The sequence below is a fragment of the Hemiscyllium ocellatum genome, chromosome 6 (genome assembly GCF_020745735.1).
Source record: "Hemiscyllium ocellatum isolate sHemOce1 chromosome 6, sHemOce1.pat.X.cur, whole genome shotgun sequence".
NCBI lineage: Eukaryota > Metazoa > Chordata > Chondrichthyes > Orectolobiformes > Hemiscylliidae > Hemiscyllium > Hemiscyllium ocellatum.
Genome location: NC_083406.1, coordinates 331,292 through 355,828, shown reverse-complemented (window position 1 = coordinate 355,828; position 24,537 = coordinate 331,292). Strand labels below are relative to the sequence as shown.

Sequence of the window (24,537 nt, the reverse complement as noted above, 5' to 3'; positions counted from 1 at the left end):
AAGGTCCTGTACCCTAAAGCTACAGTCCAGGTTCCCATGCCCCTGGACAAACATGGTTTGTCAAATTATGTTCTAGGCAGTCCTGATGATTCTGGAGCATTAGTGAATCTTTAGAACAGTACAGCACAGTACATGTCCTTCAGCCTTCCATGTTATGCCTCGATGTTTATTACGTGAGACAATTTAGTTGCTATTGTAAAGAATATTTCACAAAAGTAGTACTTACACTGATCCAGGTTTCTGATAGCCATTGCTTGTTGATGTGTCTAGTCTTCGTCTAATAGTCACTTTTGGAGGAAGTGCTGGGTTAGATGCAGTTTTGGGTGTATCTTTGAAATCCACTGAAGAAAGATTTTGAACAGAACTACTAAAGGTTCTAGTATTAGTACCTGGGGGAATAAAATCAAAGACTTTAATGCCTTTTTAAAACTTTAAAATTAGCAATTTTAACCATAAGAAAGACTACCTAACCACTTACCATCTGTTGTAGGGAGAGATGTTAGAGAAGTTGTTATTGATCTTTTAAGCCCAGTGTATTTATAGGATCCCTCACTGCACAAGTTTAATGTCTGAGATGTGTTTCCTACATTACTGACAGACAACAAACTCTGAGAACCTGCCTGACCATCTGTTTTGACAGTATCTTCACTGGAACTTGATTCTGGGCTAGTCGTCCAGACAATTGTGCTCTTTTGTCCAGGCAGTGAGGCAGGTGCTGACACCCATGGTATTCCACTGTCTCCTATCTCCCTTTGCAAATGACGCTGAGAAGAGCTGGTTTTCAAGGAACTGTTTATCTCTGAGGAATGAGAGGACAGAGACTCAATGCTTCCCATCGGTGTACTGTCTGGGCTGCTGCTGAAAGCATCACCTGAGAAAAGGAACAACTAGTATGAGAGTATGTACAGAATGTCACATTTCATTGCAGAAAATAGAAAAAGGTAGCATTATCAATTACAAGCATATGATCAGATACGAGATTTAAGGCATAAAAAATCTCTATCCAGGTTTTGAGAAGTTTGACATACTTTTATTGTTAAGAATTGAAAATAATCCCCTTAAGATGTAAAAATTATTAATCAAAATAGTGAAGAGGACAAATCACTTTTAACGTGAATATGTTTGTCAAAGGTAACACTTTCACTGTGTAATATTTTGCTTCACTTCAATACAACAATAAATGTTACTCTGTTCACAGTTTTTCAGGAATTCTAATCTTCCTGATGGAACCACTATAAAAAATAGTCAGTTGGTAAAGTAAAATAATCCTGTCAAAATAGCAAACTATCAAAAATGGAAAGCTGGATATTTCCATAAGAATATAAACGATAGGATTAGATCGAGACTGTATGAGTTGTCAAGCCTGCCACACCATTCAATAAGATTCTGATTGATCACTGACATCAATTCCATCTTCTTGCATGCTTCCCTTGATTTCCTCAGACATGAAAGACTTGTCCAGTTTAGCATTAAATATTTTCATGAATGAGGTATCCATGACCTTCTGGCACAGAGAATTCCAGAAATGCACAACCATTTGACATGTTTCCACATCTTATGATTAGCCCTCTACCTTCAGACCATATTCTACATTTGCCAGTCAAGGGAAACAACCTCTCAGTATCAACCTTGAGACTTTTTAGAAAATAGGCTCTTTCATTTTCATTCTCCTAAATCCTAAAGTGATAGGCCTAATTTACTCAGTGTCTCATCATAGGTCATAAAAATTGTCTAAATCCAGGATTATTCCCAATTTAATGATCCTTCACTCTACATCTTGCTTTAGGAATCAAAAACTGCACCAAGTACTCTAGGTGTGGTGTCAAAGGCCAAAACAATTCTAAGTTAAAAAGGCTTATTTGGGAGCATTAGCTTTTGGAGTGCCGCTCCTTCATCAAGACAACCATCTGAAGAAGGAGCAGCGCTCCAAAAGCTAGTGCTTCCAAATAAACCTGTTGGACTATAACCTGGTGTTGTGTGATTTTTAACTTTGTCCAACCCAGCCCAACACTGGGACCTCCAAGTCAGGTACACAATTCTAGCATGACTGTTATTCTTGTACTCCATCTCCTTGTGATGAAGGCCTTCCTTGCTGTCCTTGCATACTAACTTTGTGTTCCTAGGAACATCATCAATCATTGTGTTTTCCTGAGATGACTGAATGTTCGGAGATTCAATGTCACAATATTCTCCAGTCAGGTACTATCTCCCTCAATGGACCAGGTTGTGCATCTTTGAAATTCCTTGTGTCAGAAGGTCATGGATACCTCAGTCATGAAAATATTTAATGCTTAACTGGATAAATCTTTCATGTCTGAGGAAATCAAGGGATTGATAGATTCTTGTTGTCTCGAGGAATTAAGGGCTACGGGGAGAACGCTGGTAAGTGGAGTTGAAATGCCCATCAGCCATGATTGAATGGCGGAGTGGACTCGATGGGCCGAATGGCCTTACTTCCACTCCTATATCTTATGGTCTTTTGGTCTTATGGTCTTAAGATGGAATTGAGGTTCGTGATCAATCATCATCATATTGAATGGTGCAGCAGGGCTTGACAACGCAGCCTTGCAGTTCTATTTGACATTGTTCTTTATTAATCCTCAAGTAATGTTGGCTTCAGCACATTTGTTATGCTTGCCTAGAGTCAGTCTGCACCGTTGTCTCTTGCCTGTATGGTGTAGGAGACTCATCCAGCTGTGTTATAGTGATGGCAGGTACTCACTTTTCAACAGTAGTGCACTTCCTAGCCAATAGGTTTTGACGTTTTTGGAAAACATCAATGTTTTCCCATTAGAAAAGATGATTCTGTTGTTCCATGCTAACAATGTCTTTGTCAGGGGTAGTTTCAGCAAATCAAATGTGGTGTGCAACTGATGCTTTACAGTGAGCAATGCTGGAGAACTCTCAGTTGTTGAGTGGGTTCTCTTCCAGAGCATGAACAAAAATTGGTTCAGTCTTTTGGATAGTAACTTTTGTTTTCGAGTTATCTGTCAGGAAGGTTTCATTGTCTGAATAAAACTTTCCGTTAATTATTTATGTCGAATTCAGCTATAAATAAACTCGTGATATACACTGTGGACTGTTATCACAAACAAGTTGTTCTCGATAGTCAAACCATGCAATAATCTCCTCCAATCTATCAATGGTCTTCTCATTCTTAGTTGCTATTTTTATGGAGAAAACTTCTCTGCCTATTGCTTTACCTCCCTGTTTTGCTGCACTCCATGTGTTCTGATTAGAACTCTAAGAGCTGAAAAATGTGTTGCTGGAAAAACACAGCAGGCCAGGCAGCATCCTAAGAGCAGGAGAATTGACACCCTGGACACAAGCCCTCGTCGATTCTCCTGCTCCTTGGATGCTGCCTGGCCTGCTGTGTTTTTCCAGCAACACATTTTCAGCTCTGATCTCCAGCATCTGTAGTCCTCACTTTCTCTTAGAACTCCAAGATACAACCAAAGGCTTCCACACATAGATTACACTTCCTGTTGACTTCACCAGAACTAAATAGCATTAAAAAGAACTTCTTGCAGTTCTATGAGCTAATTCAGCATTGGTAGAAATCAATTAGCATCCAGTTTGAAAATAGTTGATGATCTTTTTAAATTCTACAATAGGTGTTCTCTCTACCTGCTAAATGTACAAGGTTGAGAGAGGATGTAGCTGAAATAGTGAGGTCACAAAATGGCAGCATTTCCCTACAATCAGTATCACAAGCTAACAGATATTTCCATTTGTCTATACAGCACACTTCGGGTACACTAATGCCTTCGCCAAGTTATCATCCAGCAAGGTTTGGAAGTCTATGTATAATACAGACTTCCTTTTTCAGTCAATCTGGCACCTATCACTCCAGAAAGACAGGCACTATAGAGTTTAAATTTCATACCTCACACCAATAACAGCATTAGCTAGGCAGTGAAGCCTTTTGCAAAATGAAGTGATTAATACTTTTAAGTGGCTATAATAAGCTGTCCTTTCTGTGATCCCTTTTGTTAAAGTCACAAAGTTAAGAGGTGTGAATGTCTTCAGTCTCTGTTATTAATACTTTATGGTCTGCATGATTAATACCTTTATAGGATTTTAGGAATTACACATCTTTTTCAAAGAATTTTTCTAGATGAGCACAATCTCCAACAGCAGCTCCATGTTTGTCATTGTTATGGGGATAGTGTGTACTATGTCAATGGGCATGAAAGGGGCATGATGTGGCACTTAAGTGTCTGATAGATCATGGAGTGTTGTGGGAAGTGAAGAAGTGCGGGTAAGGCCGCAGAAGCCTGACTGCTTTTAATACAAATGAGACAAAGTCCCAGAAAACTCCCTTTTTAACAGTACACCTCAGCACATGGCCACTCTTGCAGCTAGGTCCTGCTTCCGGGGTTCCTCCCCATCACCCAGCGAAAATTGGATCAACTGCTTTAAACCAAGGCAGATCTGCCAAGTCAGACAACATCCTTTTTTAAGCTACCTGCTTGAGTAGTGAGTATTCAGCCCATGGAACCATTAGATATCATTGCAGAAGACTCAGCCTGTTGATGCAACATTTCAATGCACCAATCTGCCACATCATTGCAGGACAGTGTTGACCTGGGCATCCACAACATTGACTGCTGACTAAATGAAGTCTCAAAGCATCAGGTCAACTGCTGATTAGTACCTACCCCCGATATCCTTCTCCTACTCTAGCACAGATGAATCAGTTCTTCCTCCATATTAAATAGGGTGCACAGCAAGCAGTAAGAGCATAGGATATACTGTACTTCACTGTCCATCATTAAAACTCATTTGATACCACTATGGCTGCCTGAGTTGGTTCAGTCCAAAAGGACAGAGCTGCTAACCTGGACCTATAGTAGATAGCATTTCCTCTAATTTTATTTCTAGCTGCACAGCCTCCAAGGTCCATGTGCAGTAGTGATGTCGAAAACTGGAAATGCATGGCTTAGAGGGGACATTGATGACAGGTGGCGACTGAGTCAAGAAGAGGGAAGACCTACTTTATCTTGCCCTCACCAGCTAGAAGGACAATAGCAGCAGAAACGTGGAAACCATTAACTGTAAGTTCCCCTACAAGCCACATATCACTTTGATTTGGAACTATATCACCATTCCTTCACTTTCACTGGGTCAAAGTCCTGGAACTCCCTCCCATTATACTGTTATGAAGTTGAACGTGCGTACTGTACCTTTAAGAGAGAGCGACTGCTACTTTGTACCAAGAACTTACAAGTACCTTTCATAAGACTAACTAGCAGTCCCAGAGCGTACTGGAAAATTGAAAATAAGTAACATTTAGATTTGAAATAGATACCTGAGTTGGTTGCTGTTTTGACAACAATTCAAATTTAACCTTTCCATTTAATATTTTAGTATGCCCCAGGATACTAAAACCCAATCAAGTTTGAATTAACATTTTCCCAACATCAAACCAATGAGACAGTCCAGTGTTGAGGGTATAGAAAAAGGCAGGCAGTTTGAAAGTTGGACAGAGTAACTGCCATCGAGAGAGTAATTGTCATTGAGAGAGATCCAAACACTCTCTATCAAAGGTAACTTGTCATATAAAAAATATTCGCAGTAAAACAAAGACGACTACCCAGGCAGGTCTTTAACCAGGAGAGAGACACCGACGACGATGGCCACTATGTGGTTTTGAAATTAAGTTGATGCAATTTTAATAAATGTTTTTATTGCGACAGTATGTTGTTATAGAGTTGGAAGCAGATAATAACTAATTAAGAGGAAGGGGGGCTTAGTGTTGCAAATAGTTGTAGTGGTTCTGTTCGCCGAGCTGGAAGTTTTTGTTGCAAACGTTTCGTCCCCTGGCTAGGAGACATCATCAGTGCTCTGGAGCCTCCTGCGAAGCGCTTCTTTGATGTTTCTTCCGGTATTTATAGTGGTCTGTCCTTGCCGCTTCCGGGTGTCAGTTTCAGCTGTCCGCTGTAGTGGTTGGTATGTTGGGTCCAGGTCGATGTGTTTGTTGATGGAGTTTGTGGATGAATGCCATGCATCTAGGAATTCCCTGGCGGATTGTTAGCTGTCTTCTTGTTTGTCCTATACATGAACACCAACTAGCTACGAAACGACACGACCAGCTATCCCTAGTAGCCACACACTCAGACAACAAGCAACATGAATTCGACTGGGAAAACACTACTATCATAGGGCAAGCCAGACAGAGAACAGCCAGGGAATTCCTAGATGCATGGCATTCATCCACAAACTCCATCAACAAGCACATCGACCTGGACCCAATATACCAACCACTACAGCGGACAGCTGAAACTGACACCCGGAAGCGGCAAGGACAGACCACTATAAATACCGGAAGAAACATCAAAGAAGCGCTTCGCAGAAGGCTCCAGAGCACTGATGATGTCTCCTAGCCAGGGGACGAAACGTTTGCAACAAAAACTTCCAGCTCGGCGAACAGAACCACTACAACAAGCACCCGAGCTACAAATCTTCGCACAAACCTTGTTGCAAATAGTTGTTGTTTAATGCTCACTTTGTAGAGTTAAGGAATTGATATTTTCTTTAAACAGAGGAATTTGTAAGTTCTCTGTGACTCATACTTTAACAGATTGTGAGGTGAGCTTTTCTGAGTGTTCGATTTAATTAATAGAAGGGTTCACCGCCATATCTAACAATATACTGTGTGTCAACTTGTGCCACATGGAATACAGCAGTTCAAGAGGTAGCACACCATCCCATTAGGGAGGGGCAATAAATGCTGATGTAGCCAGTGATGCCCATATCCTGTGAAAGTCTTTGTCAATTCTAGACACACATTTCCATACAACAGCTAGATTGGTGTATGTGGAGGATGAAGTCTGCAATTTATAGGGGAAAATGATCTTCCACATAAGGAAAACTGATAGACCAGCGATACTTTACAAACAGAAACCTCTTTCAATGCATTCTCCAAATGTAGATATTCAGGAACGTTTTGAATTTTTTGTTTGTATGTTTCAGCATGGGGCCAGTTTTAATGCAAACTTTTAAAGACTTTCAAAAAAAGGTTTAATCGATATGTTATGCTTACTGTCTGCATCAGCCAGACACAATGTTGGGCTATAGATGGCTTTGGGTCTTCGCGGGCCTGTTGACAGGCAAGTTGCCTTGCTTCGTCTCGATCCAGATCGCTGCTCAGGTTGAGGAAGAGGAACATTTGGGTCAGGTAGAGTATGGAATATCTATGAACGAAGGAAATAAAACACTGACTGGTAAAATATTTCAAAATATTCTACGTTATAGGATTTTAAATGTAACTGAAGTAGAAGTTATGTTGCCTGCATTGTACTCAGCAACAGGTTATTGATTTACCATTCAGAAATGCAATATTAATTCTCATTTTAAAAAAGCTAATCTGAAAATATACCAATCAATGTTATAAAGGCATTTCTTTTCAATCAAAAATGACATTCAACACACTTTTGCTATTGCTTGACATTTTGAGCTGAGACTGAGTGAAGTTCTGTTTAATCCACCCAAACATTGTGCTTCATCCACAATGGAGCAACTTCTCGTTTTATTTCCCCTCCTTAATGTTACATCTAACATGCACACAAACATGTGTATACACACACACACACGTACATATACACACACACATACACACAAACAAACATGTATACACACACAAACACACAAACATGTATACACACACACAAACATGTATACACACATACACAAACATATATATACACACACAAAATGTATATACACACATACAAACAAATATGTATATATGCACACACACACAAACATGTATACACACATACACACACACACACACTCACATACACACACAGACGCACACACAATACTGCAAAATGAGATTATAGCACAAGAATATTTGGACTATTTTTCAGTCCGGTTCTTAAGCAAAAACTTTCACTGTGTGTATTCAATTACTGTCACATTTTACAGGACAGGAGGTGTCCATTTGACTGAACATCGTCCTTCCACATATTTTTTTGAAAAATCTGAAACATCCGTCTGATCTCCCAGTCACTGCTTCAACTTTGAAAATAGCAATGTGTTGCTCAACTGCTCCACGTGGCAAGGTTTTATATTGTAATAATTATATACAAAAATCTCTTCTAAATTCTCTCTTATCTTCATTAGTGGCCATTTAAAATCCTCCACTGCTCCCCAGATATAAGAAATAGTGCTTCCATAATAACCTGATCAAAACTGAAAGTCACTATTAAATCTTTTAGCTTTCTCTACTCTACTCCAAATAGTCTCAGTGTCTTAAGTCTATAAGAAAAGGGTCTCATTGTAACTACATTCATTAAATACAGCAGGTACAATGCCCCCTTTTGTTTAGTCTCAGGAGTCAAGATGCACAAATGGTCACAGAGAGTACAGTTGCCTGATTGGGTCTTTTGCAGACGTTGATATTGCCAAACCCCTTTCAAAGCTCCTGTGTGATTCTTGCTCTTGAAGTTGTGTCTGATCACTATGAATACCACAAAGAGGAATAAAATGGACAAGCAAAAATGTACTAATATTCTGGCTATTGCTGAGACTTATTTATCACAGGTGGGAATGACCTTCACTAATTTAGTGAAGACACTAAATTAATGCAGGTCTTGATGGCTCAGTGGTTAGCACTGCTGCCTCATAGCACCAGGATCCCAGGTTTGATTCCAGCCATGGGCAATGTCTGTGTCGAGTTTGCACATTCTCCCCGTGTCTGCGTGGTTTTCTTCCGGGTGCTCTGCTTTTCTCCCACAGTCCAAAGATGTGCAGGTCTGGTGCATTGGCCATGCTAAATTGCCCATAGTGTCAGGTGCATTAGTCAGAGAGAAATGGGTCTGAGTGGATTACTCTTCAGAGGGTTGGTGTGGACTGGTTGGGCCGAAGGGCCTGTTTCCACACTGAAGGGAATTTAATCAATGAGCACAAGAATGTGTTTTGTCCAAAATCTGCCAGGGTCAGGGACTGTAAAATTCATTGTAAAGAACACCAGAGATCTCTTGGCAACTGAGGATCTCATGTTAGGTGAAATACCCTTTCTGCTTTTGCCAAAGTATATTGCTCACAAATTTGTCTGTAGTCATCAATTTCAGTCACCATTCTGTGTCACTGCTCTCTGATCAGCCAGTTGTCACTTACAACGTTTGGTGTCCCACTTGCTCAGCGATGGGTAGCTGTCTGTGTTTGTTGGAGTTCAGTCAGCTCAGCTCCAGGACATCCCTGAAGTTTTTCAGGGTAGTGTCCTATGCCCAACCATCAGTGGCTGCTTCATTAATAACTTTCCCTCCATCATAAGGTCAGGAATGAAATTTCCATTCACAACTGCTCAGATATTGAAATAGTCTGTGTCCATATGCAGCAAGATCTGGGCAATAAGCAAGCTTCTGCTGATGAGTATTTAGTAACATTCATGCCACACAAGTAGCAGGCAATGATCATCTCTAACAAGAGCATTACCATTGCTGAATACCTTTCCTTCAACATTCTGGGGTGTTATCACTGGCCAGAAGCTGAACTGGATTAGTCATAAAAATGATGTGATTACAAAAACAGCTTAGAGACGAGGAACTTTGGAGAATCAGGAAGTAATTAACAGCAAAGCATGTCCACCATTTACAAAGCACATGTTAAGAGTGTGATGGGAATACTCCCCTCTTGTTTGGATGGGTATTGACACCTAGCAGGACAAAGCAGCCCGCTCAATTGGCAACCCATATATCGCCTATAAGAAAGCACTGCAAAACTCATCAAAGTTTCTTCCATTTCACCTTCTAAATTTGTGGCCTTTATCATCTAGAAGGATAGTGGCAAAGTTTGCATTGGTTTTGACCAGGACGGAAGTGTGATTGCTCTCTGGTTGTGCTCATATTAGCAAATTATTGGAAGTCTGACAAATAGAATCTCTTATAAGAATTAAGTGAATATTCCTCAAAGCCTACTGGAAACAATCTGCATGCATTGGTGTTGTCAGAAGCCGAGCAAAATGTAATCCCATATAATCAGTGATGTTATAGGTCATGCAGTCTGCCCAAGTGACCTGGCCAGTTATATCTCATTTATTTTACACTTTTGATACATATCTGTCTATCTTTGTGAGGGGGTGGGGACTAGAGTTAAAAGCCAAGTAAAAAGACTACATTGGCATTGGATTCTCTTAAAAGCGGGTCTTGATTGACAGCTTTTAGGACCCATAAGCTGTTGGTCTCTGCTTGGCTGACGTTCTAGTGAGGTGGGATACCAGTGTTGATGCTTCTAATATGCTGAGAGGATTACTGGGAATCTCCCAACTAGCTCATTGGTGTGCAATTTGGCAAAACATCCTCGGCAGTGGGAGCGGCAAGTTAGTCACCACCTATCATTTATAAAATGGGGAAATTTGGGACTCAATACATGGACAGATGGCAGATATAATGAATATGAAATAAGCAGGAAGACAACTTTAAAAAGAGACATTTTTGTTTTGTCTTTATCCATGACTTATGACAATGAACTATTTAAAATATGAAATATAGCCACTGAAAAGAAAAAAAAATTTCAATCCTACCTTTTCATAATTCTCAATCAGAATCTCAACCACAATGTTCTGAAATTTAATGTTCATCATTGCTGCTACAGTCTCTTCTTGGGATCTCATTAATGTTGGACCAAAAATCACACCTAAGTTAGATATAGTCATCAGGTTCTTTTGACTGTGAGTGGAAACTCTGAAATTACAGATTGTGAAAATTATTGCATTCAGAAGTGGCATTTACATTTATTTATAACTGGGAAATGGACAAAGCAGCTGAATCTATGACAATGTAGGAATATTAAGGCTGCAAGAGATCATTCTACTTTAGGCAATGTATCATCAGCTATCTCTTGCACTTTTTAATCACTTCTTCTGCCAGAAATGCATTCCATGTCTTCTTGAATACAATCCATCTTCACAGAGAAAGTAGTTACATCAAAATTGTTTGTTCTGAGTCTCTGCAAGTTCACTATCATTCCCTGAGGTTTTCATTCAAATAGGTATTTATCAGAAACCCACTGATCCAGTTCTCTTGTTACTCTTTAATTTAAGTTTCTGCCATTTTATATTGCAAAGAAAAATGATCTGAAAAGAGTTGTGTTTGAGGACTCTCGAAAGAGTGTATGTTCACTTTAAGATAGAAAGTGTTTTCTGAATTTTTAAAGTAAATTTAAAGTAAAGCAACAGCTGCAGGATATAACAAGTAAGAGATGGACTGTTCCAAAATATACACATGTAGCAACTGACTGTTAAATGGGTAACCGAGTTTAGTTGCTGTTTTGACAACAATTCAAATTTAACCAATTAATTTAAATTTTGCCCAGGATACTAAAATTCAATTGAGTTTGAATTTATTGTATTGACAGCATCGGACTAATGATTGCGTACGATGTTGGGGGGTGGGGAGGAGGAGGACAGAGGGGGATATAAAACCAGGGCATTATGAAAATTGGTTAGAGCAACTGCCACCGAACAGGAGACCAACTGCCATAGAGCCGGAGAGCTAACACCCTATCTAACATCTTGCTCTCAAAGAAATAAGAAGGCACTCTCCCTCAAAAGGTACGTTTTCCTGTAAAAGCAGTAAAAAGTAAGAAGATGACCCAAGGAGATGAGCAGACAGAAGATTGAAGACAGTGGAGAAGAGAGAGACTGTGTGGACTTCTTTGGTTAATGTAATGTTTAATAACTGTATTATTAGAGTAACATTTTTATAGAGTCTGGGTCAGATAGTATTTAGTTGAGAAAAAAGGGGGCTTGGATTTGTTAATAGTTTTGTTTAGTGTTCTATTAGGAAAATAAATTGTTATTTTTCTTTAAATAATGGAAATTAGGAGTCCTCTTTCACTTCGTCATACCTTTAACAGATTATGAGGCGAACTTTTCTGGATGTTTGGTTTTAATTAACAGAGGGGTTTGGCCTCTGTGTTACAACAATGCCTAATGCTCGAAGATCATTTAGATGCAATTCCATTCTAAATTTGTTTGACAAGTCCCTTTCCCAATCTCAGCTTTATATTTATCTGAACCAAAAACATATTTTTATTCAAACTACTTCATCTCCTCAATTAGTGTAAAAAGTGAGGTCTGCAGATGCTGGAGATCAGAGTTGAAAATGTGTTGCTGGTTAAAGCGCAGCAGGTCAGGCAGCATCCAAGGAACAGGAAATTCGACATTTCAGGCATAAGCCCTTCTTTTCTTTTGGTTCATTAGTTTTACAATTTGATACATGGCCATTATGTGGATTTGAACTGTTCTGCAAACATAAATATTCTTCCAAACAACTGGGGTGCCCATGTTTAAGTTCCATCGATACGGCAGAAATGATTAATGGCCAACAGAAAACCTGCACTATGTTCCTCACTTTTAATGTGAACTCCAGGTTCCTGGACATGATACTAGAGGAGAGGTTTTTTTGTAAATTTTTGTAGGTCATCCATGTGAGGCATGACTAATTTACCTTGGTCATATTTTCTCTTCATGCTTGCTACCATTATTATTGCACTCATTTATTTTGTAAGTTGCTCAAAGGAAAAGCACATTTTCTGGACTGGCAGCCTGGAGTACATTTGTCAATTCGAACTTTGTTTGAATTAGATATTATTCTTTACTCTTTCTAGCCAATGTTTTCACAAGATTTTCATTATTTGAGAGATCCATGTTTCCATCCCTGATCAGTTTAGAAGTTAGAGCTAAAGTTATTTAACTAGATAATACAGTTAGATTTGATGGAGCAAAGTGTCCCAGCTCTAATCGCCAAGTCACATTTACTGGAAGCACATTCTCATGTTTGTCAAATCCTTTGAGTGAATAATTTGCTGGATTTCACCTAGAAAGGTTCACATGATTAATGGTCACTTTGTCTTTGGCTCAAAGATCCAATGAGAAAGTGAGGACTGCAGATGCTGGAGGTCAGAGTTGAAAGGTGTGGTGCTGGAAAAGCACAGCAGGTCAGGCAGGATCCGAGGAGCAGGAGAGTCGATGTTTTGGGCATAAACCTTCCAATTTCCTGTCACTAGAGAAATGTTTTGAAAAGGGTAGGGAAAAAACATATGACGGAAAAGTTGGAAGGATAATTGAACCAAGGTAACAGATACATTTCAGCCCCATTTTCAAGGTCTACATTTTATTCGCATTTTGTATTATAATTTGATTTTGTACAAGTTTTGCTATTTGATTCCAAGCTAGAATAGTTTGATTGAAGGTTGGGGTATTCGCAGTGGTGCAAGTTGAGGAACATGCAAAAATTAGGAATAATAGTACCTCTAGTGAGAGAGACTTGTTCAGTATTGAGACTATCCTAAATTGACTATGTTGTTAAAAACTTGAGACACTTTAAAATTAAGAGTTAAGTTGGTACCTTATAGATTAATTTGATTGGAGAAAGTTAATGCATTTTATCAAAAACACTCACATTTCATCCTTGCAAGTAATGACATTACCAGTATCCTTCAATTAGCAGATTACTCTGACATTAACATTATGAAGTGTTATAAAACAGTAAACTAATTTCAAAATGTTAGATTACATTTCTAAAATGCAAAATAAATTAAATAAGCATGATTACCATTGACAGACATCTCGTAATGACTGAAAAAATATAAAACTACTCACTTCACCAAATGTTTCAGCAAAAGGTCAAGCATCTCTCTGTTCTTTTCTGGCAATTTATAAACCAATGCATGAACAGCACGGACTCTGTAATTTTGGTCATCTGATTCTGTAGAAGTTTGTACAATAGATTCAGTCTATAGATTAGATTACTTACTTACAGTGTGAAAACAGGCCCTTCAGCCCAACAAGTCCACACCAACCCGCCGAAGCGCAACCCACCCAAACCCATTCCCCTAAATTTACCCCATCCCCAACACTACAATTTAGCATGGCCAATTCACCTAACCGGAGCACCCGGAGGAAATCCACGCAGACACGGGGAGAATGTGCAAACTCCACACAGAGAGTCACCTGAGGCGGGAATTGAACCCAGGTCTCTGGCACTGAGAGGCAGCAGTGCTAACGACTGTGCCACCATGCTGCCCCAAGTGTCTATTGACACTTTTTTAAAATGCTAGAATTAATAGTAGATTAAACTGATATTTCAGTTTGCAAAATACCTTTCATTCAAAGAATGTATTTTAAAATAATGACTGTCTGATGGCCAAATACATTCTTTCCCCTTAAATTGCACAACAACCATTAATCACTTCAGCATGAAACTCAATTTATGGAAGAAATTTACCTTCAAACTGAAACTTTAATAATTGAATCTTCTCCATGACAATTTTATTCAACCTTCCAGTATTCAACTGAAAGTTTGGGTATGTCAGCATAGAAAGAAAAGCAGGTTTGCCTCTATCTTTCTGGTCCTCTTTTGGGGCCACTGCCAACCTGACAAAATGCAGCATGAGGCGGAATGGCTTACAGCTGAATTTTCATTTGCCCTACTTGAAATGATTCAGAAACCAATGAAAAAACTCCAGGATCCCAGCAGTAACTGACCTATCTACTGCGTCCAACATGAAAAGCATGTAAACTCTGTGTTCTCATTCTTCTCTTAAAAGTCTGTTACTTTCAAACTAGCGCAGAAAATAATGTTGAATCTTTATAATAGCTACTTACTAACAGCTGCAATTAAATCCTTATGCAGTTTATAAGTCATCAATGGTTCTACAAGGCATCTAAGATAGAAAAAAAATACCCTTGATTAGGATTTAGACATTTGGTAACTTTTATAGTGATTTGTAACTTGATGATCAACCACAAGCAACCAAATAAATCTAAACCTGACATACCACTAGTTATGCCAGCATTACACCACTCTTTTCTAATTGCTGAGTAGCAAAAATGTATGTCCCCATATGCAAAATTCTAAACTGTCAACTGTCTTGAACACTTCTCTCGAATAGTACCCAGAGTATTGGAAAGCAATGGCAGAATTTCGGCCAGTGTTCGTAAATTCCTTTCCCAATTTATTTTAAAACCTAAATAAAAATCATGAATGTGAAGTATTGCATTATAATACAACAAACAAAGATAGGGCTTGTACAATTATTGGTAGGGCCTTGGGTAGACAGGATGGTGAAAAAGGTGTTCAGCACACTTGCCTTCATTGTTCAGTCCGTTGCGTACAGGAGATTGTGCGTCATGTTGTTCTTGTACAGGACATCAGTGAGGCTTGTTCTGGAATACTGTGTTCTGTTTTGGTTGCCCAGTTACAGGGAGGCAATTACTAAGCTGGAGAGGGTTCAGAAGAGATTGACCAGAGTGTTGCTGGGTACGGAAGGTTTGAGTCATAAAAAAAGGCTAGATAGACTGGGATTCTTTTCCACTGGAGCATAGGAGGTTGAGAAGTGACCTTATAGAAGTTTACAAAATCATGAGAGGTATGCAGAGAGTTAATGGTAGGTGCCTTTTTCCTAGGATGGAGGATTTCAAGACTGGAGTGCTCATTTTTAAGGTGAGAGGAGAGAGATTTATAAAAGACTTGGCAAATGTTTTACACAGAGGGTGGTACGCGTGTGGAATTAACTTCCTGAGGAAGTGGTGGATGTCAGCACAATTACAACATTTAAAAGACATTTGGATCAGTACATAAATAGGAAAGGTTTAGAGGAATATGGGCCAGGAACAGACAAGTGGGACTGGATTAGTTTGGGATGATGTTCAGCATGGACTAGTTAGATCAAAGTGACTGTTTCTGTGCTGTATGCTAGAAATCAGAAACAAAAACAGAAATATGCAGAAAACTCAGCTTCTGTGGACAGAAACCAGAGAATTAATGTTTTGGGCTCAATGACCATTCTTCAGAACTGCAGTAAAGCAAATACATTGGGTGGAGAAGTCCAATGTGTACTCAATATGGAATGTTGCTAGCAGCACAGAGTGTGGCTGCAGATTGTTTTACGAATTAAGGCGCTGGCCCTACTGCTGTCAACAAGTTCCCCATGTCAGGAAGGGATGCCGCTGCACATGTAGATGGTCAGATAGATAGTATAAACACATGTAATACTTATGTATTCTGTCTATGAAAACTTGTATTGAGACTTATAAAATTCACAAGATAGCATGACCGCAAAAGAATGTAAAGTCATATCATTTCCCTCCTGGTCATTTGAGAAAATTAAATGTCTAAACTTTATTCTGGCACTGCAGTACAATGCTTTGACATTTCTTCCTTATAAGTTACATTGTCTTTTATATATTTTAACTTAGGCCTGGTCTGTCCACTCATGGATACAATAGATTCTAATGCACCTAATATTGGAGGAGTGAGATCCGCTAGAAACGTAGCCAACTTAAAATAAAATGTGATAATATCAGCTCAAACAAGCTGACTCTATTCCACCAGTCACTGATAATACAGAAAGTGAGCAAATGCTGAAATTTGAAGCCACCCCCTCTTTAAAAAAGAACTATTAAGCCTGTTAAAAAGCAATTAACTGTAACGTGCCAATGCTCACTCTGTTTTTCATTACTCATATGGGAAACATGTGAATGCGGTATGCCACGTATAAGGAAGCTTCAAGGGGACAAACAAAAAGCCTCCAAACAGGACCTTTCCCGTGTGTAACAACAGCATTTGGCTATCAGTAGACTTCATTTGTTTAGTTTTAAAGATTAACATAACAATTTTGGAAAGAGTGAGATTGAAGGGGTCCTTTAAATTGGTGGCTGGAACATACCTCCCATCTTCTCCTGCGAGGCATTTTGCCTCACATAGGATTTGGATTAGAAATCCCCTTCATAAAAGCTGACTCAAAATGCAAAACAGTGAGAGTAGGAGTGAGGGGAGTGCACACTTCTTGTTCTCCCTCCATTAACCATATCAAAACTGCAAAATTCAGCCCCAGTAACCCATACCTGAGATAGTTTTTAAGGCCACTTGTAATGGTCTTCATATCCCACAATTCACTATCAAGTTCCATGTCAGGTGCTGCTTTAGGTGCTATCGAGAGAGGAAAATTATATATATTAAATTTAACAAAGACAGCAATTTAATTTTACAACACATGTACTTATTGAAGAATATAAACATGATAAACATCACAGCTTCAACTAGCTTACACAGGACAAACCATTTTCCAAAAATCAAGACTTTGTTTTACAAAAAAGCAAATTGCCAACCATGAAGGTTTTACAGGAATATTATGCATTTCTCAGCTATACTTCATTATATAGAATTTTCCTCAACAAAAGCATAATGGTAAAACCAAATGTATTTCCTTTTTTGTAACTTGCAATGGCCTCCTTCTGTAGCATCCAATTCTCAAGTTAAACTTTCAGTGGAGAGTGGTGCTTGAGCATGTAGCATAACAGAAATACTGGATCCAAACAAGTTAATAGGCAGGAGTAGGAAGATTAGAAAAAAACAAGTTTTACTATTTTGTGCAATAGCCAAGCAAAGGAATTGCATTTGAATGGTATGACCCAGTACTTCGGAGTTGAATTATATTGGACAATTTGATCAGACAGTAAAAAAAATTGTACTTTGGTCAGAATACATTCAATCAGTGCACGTGTGTCTATTGTGATGGATGCTGCTCTTTTAACAAGGTTATGTTGTCCTTGGTATTTTTTCAGGGGGGTTATAAAAACACAGGTTCAGAAAAGTCTGGGCTTGGAAGGGTTCTAGAACCAATTTGATTACAGCTAATAGATACTGTCTCAGACAAAAGGCTTCCAAGATTTAAAAAAAACTTGTACAATGAAAGGCAGTTCTCCCAGCTCAGCTTATCTCTGGTTTGATTTTTTTTTTGGCAGTCTGGCTATTCATTGAAAACAGTCAGGCAGTTGGGAAGTTCTGGATGTAGGTTTGCTCAATGAGCTGGAAGGTTCATTTTTAGATGTTTCGTCTGATACTAGGTAACATCTTCAGTGAGCCTCCAGATGAAGTTGGGAAGTTGCTGGACCCAACAGCATAAATGATATGGTGGTGAGGATGGTAACCTATGTAACTTGATTCTTGTAGTTGTAGTTACAATGAGAATGGATCAGATAGATGACAATGTAAAATAGCAACACATTTACAAATGTCAGCTTGTATTTGCAATGAAATGTCAGTTGTCCTACCTATCTGCCCTCAGAAGGTCTTTTTTGTTTCTTCCGACTCTGAGTCATAAGAGTAATGTTTTCTAAAAATTTATTCATGAGATGTGGGCGTTACTGGCGAGGCATCTTGCTTATCCAAATTGGTGGAGGGCAGATAAGAGTCAACCTTATTGCTGTGGGTCAAGAGTCAAACTTAGGCCAGACCAGATAAGGATGGCAGACACTAAAGGTCATTAGTGAACCGGATGGGTTCTTACAACAATCAACACTCATCATTAAACTAGCTTTTTTATTCTAGATTTTTATTGAATTGGAATTCCAACATCTGTCTTAATTGGATTGCAATCCATGTCCCCATAACATTTACCTGAGGTTCCATCGTCCCATAATATTATCATTATCACTCCCAGGTAAAAAATGAGGTCTGCAGATGCTGGAGATCAGAGCTGAAAATGTGTTGCTGGTTAAAGCACAGCAGGTTAACCTGCTGTGCTTTAACCAGCAACACATTTTCACTCCAAGGTAAAGAAAGGTTACAAAGGCACAGTGATTTATCCAGGAAAATGCAGTGTGATTCACAGATACATAAGAGAAATGGATCTTTTTGCCCACAAACACAATGAGCACAGAATATCTGCACAGTGCAAATTACATGCATAAGATCAGTCCCAGCCATACAAGGCTGTCAGGTATCTGGACATGATTAACTTATCCAATTATTGAAATTTTGCAAAGGAATAAGTTCCATTATAAGCAGCTGAAGTATACACTTTGGACAAATGTTTCAAAATATTGTATGTTAATCCATTTGTCTGATTAATTACCAATAATACCACCTTCTGTCCTATTCAATTCTGCCTGTTGCAAGCAAGTATAATTGACATTATGGTATTATGCCAGTATCAATGTTTATAAAAATGCAGAGTAGCATAACCTTTCTGTTATTTTTAATTATGACAGTATAACACAGATATTAATCATAGAATTGTCGAATTCCTACAGTGTGGAAGCAGGCCATTCGACTCATTGAGTGCACACTGACCCTCTGAACAGCATCCCACCCAGACCCGCTCCCCTACCCTCTCTCTCTAAGCTTGCATTTCCCACCTAATCCACCTTAGGCTAATCCACCTAAACTGCACATCTTTGGACTGTGGGAGGAAACTGGAACATCCAGAGGAACCCATGCACATACGGGGAGAACGTACAAACTTCACACATTCACCCAAGGGTGGAATTGTACCCAAGTTCTTGGTGTGGTGAGGCAGCAGTGCTAACCACGGAACCACCTTGCTGCCCTAATTAATTGATTATTCACAATATCATGCATGAATTAGATGCTTATGCTTGCAAGTATTTCAAGTTTTACTGGGAACAGACAATCAAAATTCATTTTAAAAAGTTTAACACAATCCTTAAGAAAACTCCACACTGCATTATTAACGTGAAACATATTTTCATTATGACACACTGCAAAGGTTGAGGAAAATAACCTGCCAACAGCAAATGATGATCTTTTTTGCTCATTATTTCATTTTTTTTCCCTCTTACCTCCAAAATGAGACTTGATTATTCACTTATATTTATATGAGAACATCAGCAGATATTTACTTTCTGGAAAGCCAGCCAAAGTAATTAAGAAATGCCATGCTCGATATTAATATTGCTATGGGATTTCCATCTGATGTCCTTCCATTGTAAGGAGTCAGAATAGATTCAAAATTAACATAGAAATCGACTTTAATTTTTCTTAAAAATATGAGAAAAAATATTAGGTGAAGCAGAAATTTGCCTGACTTTAAAACACTTTAACTACTATCCCAAATACATCACGCATCAAACGTTCTATTGACATGTCTAAAGCATCATGCATGTTGTAATCTTATCTACATATAGGTGATGTTCTGTATGATGGCTTCATGTTTTAAGAAACAGATCCTCTAGACAAAGATCTGCAATAAATCGACCTTTACTTACACACAACTAATAAATGTAACAAGGCATTTAGGGATATAGGAAACAGATCTATGTAAAAGTTTACAGCTGTGTTTAATAATTGAAAATCTAAGAATAAGCTTTTTAAAGAACATATACAATCCAGTATATCAAATGAAAAAAATGCAATGTATAATCTGTGCAACTCCTTTTGAGAATTAATGTAACGTCTTACCAAATACAGTATTCATTAGCTTCTGCACTTTGGAATTTACTCCACTCATTCTGTACAGTCCCATGGCATTAATACCTTCAAATAGATATGTCAAGGTTAAAAACACTGAGAAAAATTGAGAATCAAACAAGTCCTTCCAAAGAAATTATGATCATTAAATGGCATGTACTAAATTCCAACAAGTAATCAGTGAAAAATAATTACGTTGTGTGTTTGATTTTCTCTAATGCAAAAGTGTTGGAAATAATAAATTTTTAAAAATAGCAGGACTGGCAACATCAGTGGAGAGGAGAGCAGGATTACCATTTCAGGTCCCTGATACCACATAAAATAGGAATAGGAGGCAGCTGTTCTGGCTCCTCAATCCTGTTCTGCCAATCAGTAGGATCACAGCTGATCCAGCATTTCTAACGTGCACTTTCCTGTCAGTTTTCCGAAATTGTTGATTCCCTGACTGATCAAAAAGCCATTTCATCTTTAAACATACATAAGACTTCTGTTCCCAGCTCTTTGTGGCAAGTAGTTCCAAAGACTCTAAACCCTCTGAAAGAAGAAGTGTATTTTCATCTCAGTTTTAAATTGGTGCCCCTTCATTCTGAGACTATGCCCTCTAGTCCTAGACTCTCCCATGAGCGAGAACATCTTTTCAGCATTGACCATGTCAAGCCCCTTTAGAAATCTCCATGTTTCAATGCAATCACCTCTCCAGCGAGTAGAGTCTAACTTGTTTAGCCTTTGCTCATAAGTAAATCCATCCATCCTGGTAAGCAGACTGTGAACCTTCTCTGAACTGTCTCCAATTAAACAATCTTTCTTTAAATAAGAGGATCAAAACACAGCTCACAGTACTCCAGATGTAGCATCACCAACACCTTGTACAGTTAAAGCAATACTTGCCGATTCGTATACTCAAACCCACTTGAAATAAAGACCACCATTCCTTTACCCTTCCTGATTACGAGTTGCATCTGTACATTTAGCATTCTGTGTTTCGTGCATAAGTACTCTCAAATCCCTTTGTGCTGCACTTTTCTGCAGTTTTTCTCCATTTAAATAATACTGTTTTTTGTTTTCTCTTCCAAAATAAAAACTTTACATCTTCCCACATCAACTCCATTTGTCAATTTTTTGCCCAATTACTTAATCTATCAATCTCTCTTTGTAAATTCTATCCCTCTCGCAACTTGCCTTCTACCTATGTTTGTGTCATCAGCAGAATTGGCTGCAGTACATTTACTTCCTTCCTTCAAGTGAGTAATATATATTAAAAGCTGGATTACAGTCAGGGGAGGAAAGGGAACCAACAGATAGGGCAGGGATCCCTTGTGGTCGTTCCCTTCAGCAATATGTATACCGTTTTGGATATTGTTGGTGGGGACGGCCTAGCAGGGAAAACCATAGTTGTCAGGTCTCTGGCACTGAGCCTGGCACTGAGGCTCAGAAGGGAAGGAGGGAAAATAGAAAAGTGCTAGTGGTAGAGGACTCGATAGTTAGACAGATTGACAGGAGATTTTGTGGTCAGGAATGGAACTCCCGGAAGGTAGGTTGCCTCCCTGGGTCCTTGATGTCGCCAATTGGGTTTACAGGATTCTGAAGGGGGAGAGTGAGCAGCCAGAAATCGTGGTACATATTGGCACCAATGATATAGCCAGGAAAGGGATTGAGGATCTGAAAAGTGACTACAGAGAGTCAGGTTGGAAGCTGAAGAGCAGAACGAGGAGTGATCCCGGGTTTGCTACCGGTGCCACGGGATAGTGAGGTGAGGAACAGTCAGCAAATGCAGCTTAACACATGGCTGCGAGGCTGGTGCAGGAGGGAGGGCTTCAGATACCTAGACCATTGGGATACATTCTGGGGAAGGTGGGACCTGTACATGAAGGACAAACTGAAGGGGCACAAATGTCCTGGGTGGGAGATTTGCTCCTGTGGTTCGGGAGGATTTAAACTAGTTAGGCAAGGGGTTGCGATCCAGAGTTACATATTTGAGAGGGAGCTAGTCTTAGATGGGGCAGTGACAGGATGTAGTGAACCTATCAGGAAGGCTTTTCATGTGATGAAACTAAGGGATCAGTTGAAGTGTGTTGGCTTTATTGCAAGTGTCAGAAATAAGAGTGATGAACTTAGACCATGGATCAGTACTTGGGGTTACGATGTTGTGGCCATAACAGAGACGTGGGTTTCACAGGGACAGGAATGGTTGCTTGATGTTCCAGGGTTTGGAACATTTAAAAAGAACAAGGGAGAGTGGAAAAACAGGAGGGGGTGTAGCATTGCTAATCAGTTGGTGCATCACAGATACAGAAATGAAGGTTATTGAGGAAGGTTTGTCGACTGAGACAGTATGGGTGGAAGTTAGGAACAGCCAGGGAGCAGCCACCTCATTGGGAGTTTGCTTCAGACCCCTTAATAGCAGTAGGGAGATTGAAGAATTCATAGGCTGACAGATTTTGGAAAATGCAGATGTAGCAGGGTTGTTGTTATGGGTGACTTCAACTTTCCCAATATTGACTTGAAACTCCTTAGTGCAGATGGTTTAGATGGAACAGTTTTGTCCGATGTGTTGAAGAGAGTTTCCTTACTCAGTATGTAGGCAGACTGACAAGGGAAGAAGCCATTTTGGATTTGGTGTTCAGCAATGAGCCAGGACAAGTGTCAGATCCCGCGGTGGAGAACATTTTGGTGACAGTTACCAAAACTGCATTACATTTAGTATAGCCTTGGAGAGGGAAAGGAGCAGTTACCAAGGGAAGATATTTAATTGGGGAAAAGGAAATTATGACGTTATCAGACAGGAGTTGGGAAGTACAGATTGGGAGCAATTGTTCCACAGAAAGGGCACAGCAGACATGTGGAGACTATTTAAGGAGCAGTTGTTGTGAGTGATGCATAAATTTGTTCCTCTGAGACAGGCAAGAAGGGGCAAGATTAAGGAATTGTGGATAATGAGAACAGAGGAGCTTCTCGTCAAAAGGAAGAAGACGGAGGTGGAGGAAGCAAGGATCTAGCACAGCTTTAGATGGTTACAGGCTTGTAGAAAGGAGGTCAGAAATGGACTGAGGAAAGCCAGGAGGAGGCACAAAAAAGGCTTGGCAAGAAGGATTAGGGAGAACCCAAAGGCATTTTACTCATACATGAGGAATAAGAGAATTATCAGGGAGAAGGTAGGACTGGTCAGGGATAGCGTAGGAAACTTGTGCTGGAGTCTGAGCAGATAGGGGAAGCCCTAAATGAGTTTTTTGCTTCCTTGTTGTGAATGAGAACTTTGAGGAGCTGGGAAACAGGCTTGAACAGATCAAGATTAATGAGTTGATGTGCTAGAAATTTTGGCAAGCATTAAGATTGATAAGTCCCCAGGGACAGACCAGATTTATCCCAGGATGCTCTGGGAAGCGAGAAAGGAGTTTGCTAAGCCGCTGCTGAGAATATTTGCCTCTTCAGTCTCCACGGGAGTCGTACAGGAGGATTGGACTGTGGCAAATGTTTCAAGGGTAATAGGGAAATCCCTGGCAATTACAGACCAGTCAGTCTCACGTCTGTGGTCAGCAAAGTTTTGGGAAGAATTCTGAGGAATAGGATTTATGACTATTTGGAAAAGCATAGCATGATTAAAAGCAATCAGCATGGCTTTGTGAGGGGCAGGTCATGCCTAACTAATCTTATTGAGTTCTTTGAGGACGTGACCAGACAGGTAGATTAAGATTGAGTAATGGATGTGGTATATATGGACATCAGCAAGACATTTGATAAGGTTCCCCATGGTAGGCTCATTCATAAAGTCAGGAAGTATGGGATACAGGGAGATTTGGTTGTCTGGATTCAGAATTGGTTGGCTGACAGAAGGCAGAGAGTGATTGTAGATGGAAAGTATTCTGCCTGGAGGTCAGTGTTGAGTGGCGTCACACAGGGCTCTGTTCTTGGGCCCCTGCTCTTTGTAGTTTTTATAAATGACTTGGATGAGGAGGCTGAGGGGTGGGTTAGTAAATTTGAAGATGATACAAAAATTGGAGATGCCATTGATAGTATCGAGGGCTATTGCAGGCTGCAGCGCGACATAGACAGGATGTAGAGCTGGGCTGAGAAATGGCAGATGGAGTTCAACCTGGATAAATGCAAAGCATTGCATTTTGGAAGGTCGAACTTGAATGCTGAATATAGGATTAAAGACAGGATTCATGGCAGTGTGGAGGAACAGAGGGATCTTGGTGTTCAAGTGTATAGATCCCTCAAAGTTGATAGGGATGTTAAGAAAGCATATGGTGTTTTGGCTTTCATTAACAGGGGGATCGAGTTTAAGAGCGACAAGGTTTTGCTGCTGCTCTAC

The 24,537-nt window shown here is 39.5% G+C and overlaps 1 protein-coding gene across 2 annotated transcripts in view; it reads right to left on the bottom strand.

The window, feature by feature from the left end:
• arhgap42a (Rho GTPase activating protein 42a) overlaps positions 1 to 24,537 on the bottom strand; it is a 343,140-nt gene that overhangs the window by 38,733 nt on the left and 279,870 nt on the right. For both annotated transcript variants that reach the window (XM_060826434.1, XM_060826435.1), the window contains 8 exons: positions 20,217 to 20,291; positions 16,859 to 16,943; positions 14,618 to 14,676; positions 13,613 to 13,718; positions 10,532 to 10,691; positions 7,046 to 7,196; positions 479 to 871; positions 227 to 389 (listed from right to left, as the gene is read on the bottom strand). In XM_060826434.1, the coding sequence (XP_060682417.1) occupies positions 227 to 389; positions 479 to 871; positions 7,046 to 7,196; positions 10,532 to 10,691; positions 13,613 to 13,718; positions 14,618 to 14,676; positions 16,859 to 16,943; positions 20,217 to 20,291 (1,192 nt within the window). The remainder of the gene's footprint in view (positions 1 to 226; positions 390 to 478; positions 872 to 7,045; positions 7,197 to 10,531; positions 10,692 to 13,612; positions 13,719 to 14,617; positions 14,677 to 16,858; positions 16,944 to 20,216; positions 20,292 to 24,537) is intronic.